A 6,103-nucleotide genomic window follows, 5' to 3' on the forward strand; every position below is an offset into this window, starting at 1 on the left:
GCGCAGAGCACACACATTAAGTTCTTGCATGATAGGCTGTGTGACAGAGGATAATAGTTTGTGTATGTAAGTATGTATGAATAGTATATGTAAATATAGTTTGCCGTGTATGTGAAATAAGGGCATAATATATGTGTGAGAGAATAATATTATAGTTGAAACAGAATGATAGCATATACAAACAACAACAAATGGTATATGTGAATGCAAATAATCACGTTTAACAATCAAAATGACAGTGAATATAAGACAGAATGATGAGGTATGTGAATGAGAATAGTTGTTTGTATGAGAGTTTGACTAAACAAGGCTGTAGTCAACTTTTTTGATAACAGGATAGACAAATATACAATGCACCTATTTTCACCTTCAAATTGACAATTTGAATAGATATTAAACCAAAACCAGAAAACAACTTGTTTTTCACTTTTAGTGCACTATTAATATGATCTGCCCCTGCTGATCACAGAGGCTGCGTTCTTAATTTTTATCTTTTCATCCATGGACGTTCGGCTGTTTTTTTCCAGTGATGACTGACAGGTCAATACACTGATGAGCTGCGGTTTACCATTTGATTCATGCATCAACTTTGTGGAATGTCACCCAGCAAAATGGTCAGTCACAGACCATGTAATTACGTTGTTGAGCTGTGGTTCACCGTTTGGTTAATTTGTTCATGGAAGATCTATGTAGTGTCACTCAGTCATGCAGTGGGAGATTATTTCCTTGTTCCTTATTCTTGCTATTTGTTTGTCACAAAGCAGATGTAAAAACATGTTGTCATGTTCATAATGCCATTCAAGTGTCGTGTTTATTGCTTGCATATTGTTTTCTCGTGAACAACCTTTTTCCGTGTCCTAAAAATGAAACGTGCAAAATGACGCACCAGCTGCCTTGACAAGTTTCCTTGAGATTATGCAACATCAGCTCTCTGATATGACTCTGACATGTAATTATAGTATCTTTAATAAAGATACTATAATTACATAAGAACATAGCTCTGCTGTTTCTGCCTTTTTCCAAATTATCCTTGAAAAGTGTGAGAAATCCCCTGGATTCCTTAAACATCCATGTCTCCTCATCAGTCAGCTATGTGATTTTATGTGAACCATGCAGGTGCTGTTCATCTTTCTCCAGTGAAAGTAGTGATGCACAAGTTGACTTGTTGCTTGTTCAACTTGGATGATTAAGTTCACATATTTTTTTCCCCTTTTCTTCATTTCAGGATCGTCTGTGTGGACTAAAGAATGCTCATCTGGAAGTTCAGGCTGTTAATGCTCGAGTCGTTTCAGAAATGCTGGACCACTAAACCGTGTGTCACATTTCAACAAGACATCTGTTATCTAACCTCTAACAGCAAAGTCCTCTGGGTTCAGTCTGGTGTTGCTGAGTTTCCACTGCCTACGAATGTCTGGAGCCTTGAGATCTCGCTTCTAATGAAGCTCAGAACAGATGTGCTATCACAGTGTTTGACAGAGACAGACTGAACAGACTTTAAAAAGAGGGATTTGCAGCTCTGAGGTTATCGTTTTTTTTCTAACAAGACAGGATTGTATTAACATGAAGGCTATGTGAACATAATTATTTGCATATCTTATATTTAGGTGTGCCAATAAATTACCCAATCTCAATTGCATCCTTAAAAAATCCAACTGTGGGAAATTCATCTGTTAAAAAGTCTTTGGTATAATAATCAATTTCAAATGTCTTTCATCTGCCTCAGTCCTATGATCTATCATTAATATCAATTCTTAAGGCATCTGAAATGTAGTCATGTTATGTGTTGGAAAATAAAGGAGGAAAATCTAAAAAATGGAGAAGGAAATCAAAGTAGGTGATAGATAGACAGGACTGACTGCAGAGAGGACACCATGTCTTTCTGATTTTAGCCAAATGTGAAACTAGAGGACATCTTCCTCATAGTGTCATTTCAGTGTCTAGATCCAGATCATCATTAATACAGGGTCATACTGTTACATTAAAAAAAAAAAAAAAAATGTCAGATGACCTATTAAAGAACACACTCATTGTGTGCCATGACACCCATGTCAGCACACCAAAGGTATTTGGACAGATGAGGATTATGCTCAGTAAAGCAGTTTTTTTTTTTTTTCCCACTCTAAGAGACAGTTTTTATTCCAGTGTTCAAGCTGTGCAGGCTACACTCACAACAAGGATGGATTCTGTTGTAGTTTGTAATGCAGTGCATGTTCATTATGTACTATAATTAATTTACAAGACTTTATACATCTCATGAAATGTCTGTTATGACTGATGCATGTCACCTTTGAACAATGGCTATGATGAATTATAAATCGTCAACATAATTTAGTATAAGTTCAGGGTTCATTCTAGTGGGTATATATAACATTATGAGGCTGTAAACAGTGACACTGGGCTTTAAATAAACTTGAACTTTGTGGGGCGGTGAGCCCAAGGCACATAAGACGAGAGCCTCCTCTGGCCAGTGACATCACACACACTCTGAGTCAGTCTATTCATGTGGCTGATGGTGCGGGCCACAGTGTTAGCCTCGGCAGGGGTTTGGGGAGTGTTTAGCAGCATGGAAGCTACAGGAACAAACAAATTGAACAGACAGGATAGTACCCACTCCCTTCACTCCAGATTCAGTCACAGCAGCAACCTGTGTCGGGGAAAGAGACTTTCACGAAGAAAACTCAAAACAAGCAGATACAATGACTTTTAACCCTCAAGTCATCAGCCTGTATAACATGCAGGTTTAATCAACAGGTCTCTTAGCTGGTCATGTGCACTTTTACACTTTTACATCAAATTTGGTATCACTGATTTGGGTTGACTGTTTCTATTTGACTTATTGTTTTTATTTTGTGATAACGTGTATTATCAGCTTCTCATTTACAGCTAATTGAGAAGATGGATGAAAGGAGGTGTTCATTTTGTCAGACGATAGATATCTCATTTTGGAATGAAGCTCTTCAAATATCAAACTGACACATTCTGTTTTTGGACCTGCTTTGATCTGCTCATCCAGAATCTCTGAATGAAAAACTGCAGACATGATATCAGTGTCATAATGTTCCCTCTGATGGGAAAGTTACCAGGATGCTCTGCTCAACCTGCACTAAACCATCTGCCCACAGGAGGGCAGTATCACTTCATCTTGGTTCAGCCTGACTCCTACACACCACTTAAGAAACTAATCTGGTTCATTAAAAAGGTGTTAAATGAAGTGTTTGTCAATGATCGCCCAATATAGAACGCAAAAGATGTGAAACCAAAATAGAACTGGAGCAGAGACGCAGGGGTTATGGTATAGTATAGAGAGAGACAGAAAGAGAGGGAGAGGAAGAGAGAGAGAGAGAGAGAGAGAGAGAGAGAGAGAGAGAGAGAGAGAGAGAGAAGGCATATAGAGCAAGATCGGGTGTTTAAAATCTTTGAGCTCTGAGAAAACTTCACAGTCTGTGTGTTAGGTGAGGTGAGCAGCACAGCTTTTTTTTTTTATTTTTTCAGTGAAGTCTTAAGTGCTTTTTGGTGACTATTCCATTTGGTGACTATTCTGTTCTATTCAACATGGCTTAGAAAAAGGCAGAGTGCTACCTGTATTCACTTCCAAAAGTTACTTTTCCTGGATGGACCAGAGGTGAGGGTGGATGGATCTTTTGAGAGAAATCTTTGCACTATGGGAATGCACGCCAGGCAGTGTTTTGTTTGGATACTTCTGAAAGGGACCATTTGTTTGGTAAGTAAAATATCAATTGTAAATCAGACACTCACATGGACGACAAATGCACTTTTGATATGAAACATTTTACCCATATCACCAGGGAATATGAATGAGTGCGATCAGAATCCTCTTGCATGCATGACCCTTTTTTGCTCTATTGACTTCCAGTTTTAGTTATCAATATTTTGTTGCTTCATTTCCTGTCTACAGTTGGTTCTTGGGCAAGACGACACCCACAGCAACTTCACCTTTGGAAAAGCAGCAATTTCTGAGCTCAACAGAGAACATGGACCTTCGACACTCAAGCACTGGATGCTCCAAACCAGGAGTCTGACTAAGAACACCAAGAGTCCTGTCCATTCCTCTGTCCCGATCTCAAAGCAGGGATTCTGGGAAATGCTCGGAGTACCCTCCCAATCAGACTCTGACCCATCTTTAAAGATAAAACTTCGTCCCATTGTGAAAGTTCATGGAGCTTCCAAGTTTTCCAAGATGTTTGGTTCGGGGGATTTTTATGCCAACATCAAGACAGTCAAACTGAATCTGCTGATAATGGGAAAGATCGTGGATCATGGGAACGGCTCACTTGGAGTCTACTTCCGCCACAACTCTACAGGTGTGGGAAATGTGTCTGTCAGCCTCGTCCCACCGATGAAAGAGGTGGAGTTCGATCTGGAACGGCAAAGCGTGGTCCACCCCAAAGACTCAAAGACCTTCAACTGTCGGGTGGACTACGAGAAAGTGGAACGCAACAAGAAGGTCATGCTGTGTAACTACGACCCGTCGAAGACCTGTGCTCACGAGCAGACCCAGAGCCACGTGACCTGGATGTGCTCCAAGCCCTTCCAGGTCATCTGCATTTATGTGTCTTTCTACAGCACAGACTACAGGCTGGTGCAAAAAGTCTGCCCAGACTACAGCTACCACAGTCCAGGACCCTACCTGCCCCCAGGTTGATGGGAGATCAACCTCACAACACAGCACAGCAAAGTTTTAGGACACACAAAAAGAGCAATAGGGTTTGAGCAACTATTTTTTTGTCTTTGGAAATGCTTAACACGTTTTCAAGGAATTCCATTTTTTTTTTTCCAAGTCTGATAATCTATCTAATATATTTTGCATTGTACTGTCTTGCTTGTAAACTACAAAAATGCATTGGCCTGTTTTTATCAAATGCTTAGTTTCACTGATAATCCTTCACCTATTCTATGAATAAAACCTGATATGAATGAGTTTTGGGGTTTGTTGAAAGATAATGCATTGTCACTGTCTAATAGATTCTATACACAATACTGAGATCAGACTCAAAGCCTAATGACTGTGCCGCTCTACCTTGTTGGCCTACCAGGGCAAGATTTAAGCATTAAAAACTGAATCTGTAGCATTAACATAATGACATATTTATGAAAAGAATCCCTGAATGTACTTTCAGTTTCAAAGGAGAAAGAGCATTTGAGTGTCTGGACAAAGAAAATATTAATTGGTTGTCCAGAGGAGCGGTTCTCAATCTTGATGGCTTATGAGCGTAGTTACCCTTAAGCCTATTCATGAGACACACACACCCAGCCACAGATGTGCATATGAAGATTGGTGAACAGTAAACCAGTGATTACTCATTTTCAGCTTGTTTGATTTGATTCTAAAACTAGTCAGAATTTCACAAAGAAAACCTTCATAACACACATGAACAGGAGTGTCATTTCTTCCTATCCCATAAATAATTTTTAAACCCAACACATGTATCTTGTGTCAACTTTAGGTTGAGAGACACTTGTCTAACCATCATGCTGTTCACCAGACTGGTTAGTCTGAGAATAATTTAAGACTAACCAGTCTAGTGAACAACATGATCTGATGAAGCCACTTGGTTAAAGGGCAAAATGTCTTCTTTGACATATAACTAAGTCCAGCTGACCTGATTCAATTTCCTTGAGATTCATGACAAAGATGAGCAGTGGTTGGATTTTAGATGTATCTTCTAATGCCCTCAGGGCTCAGCAGGCTGGCATGGTTATCACGCGCTCGTGTGAGTTTGCTTTATACACTTTATCACACCTTCTCTTTCTCCTGCCACTCCCTAGTGTAAGATACTATAAAAAAAAAAACAACAACTTAAATTTATAGCCATACATGTTCCACGTGGTTCATGGATTATGGGTCTCATTTTGTTAGTTAACTATTTTTGAGTTTCTGGTGGTAATATTGCCCAGAAAAACCCATGATTACCTAGCAAAACTCACCACTTATCAGCGACGATGTTGCTGCTACTGTTATTGGCAAACAGTGTCATGTGACGAGGCAAATCTGAAGAGGCACTGTAGATATTTGAGGGCCTGATACCAGGTTCTGATGATCTCTGCAATGCCCTGGAGCCACATGACAAAACAAAAACAGGTC

The 6,103-nt window shown here is 39.6% G+C and overlaps 1 protein-coding gene across 1 annotated transcript; it reads left to right on the forward strand.

Moving 5' to 3' along the window:
- Positions 1-3,402: 3,402 nt before the first annotated feature.
- LOC115377998 (neurexophilin-1-like) lies at positions 3,403-4,788 on the forward strand. Its single transcript, XM_030078101.1, has 3 exons — positions 3,403-3,457; positions 3,621-3,721; positions 3,917-4,788. The coding sequence occupies exons 2-3, from the start codon at positions 3,662-3,664 to the stop codon at positions 4,661-4,663; spliced, it is 807 nt and encodes a 268-aa protein (XP_029933961.1). The 5' UTR covers positions 3,403-3,457; positions 3,621-3,661; the 3' UTR covers positions 4,664-4,788.
- The last annotated feature ends 1,315 nt before the right edge of the window (positions 4,789-6,103 follow it).

Source organism: Myripristis murdjan, chromosome 19, assembly GCF_902150065.1.
Source record: "Myripristis murdjan chromosome 19, fMyrMur1.1, whole genome shotgun sequence".
In the NCBI taxonomy this organism is placed as follows: Eukaryota; Metazoa; Chordata; class Actinopteri; order Holocentriformes; family Holocentridae; genus Myripristis; species Myripristis murdjan.

Excerpts from the sequence above, each read along its gene's own strand:
- LOC115377998 (XM_030078101.1), top strand. The coding sequence starts at position 3,662 with ATGGGAATGCACGCCAGGCAGTGTTTTGTTTGGATACTTCTGAAAGGG. Across the intron at positions 3,722-3,916 it reads TGAAAGGGACCATTTGTTTG|TTGGTTCTTGGGCAAGACGA; the intron begins GTAAGTAAAATA and ends TCCTGTCTACAG.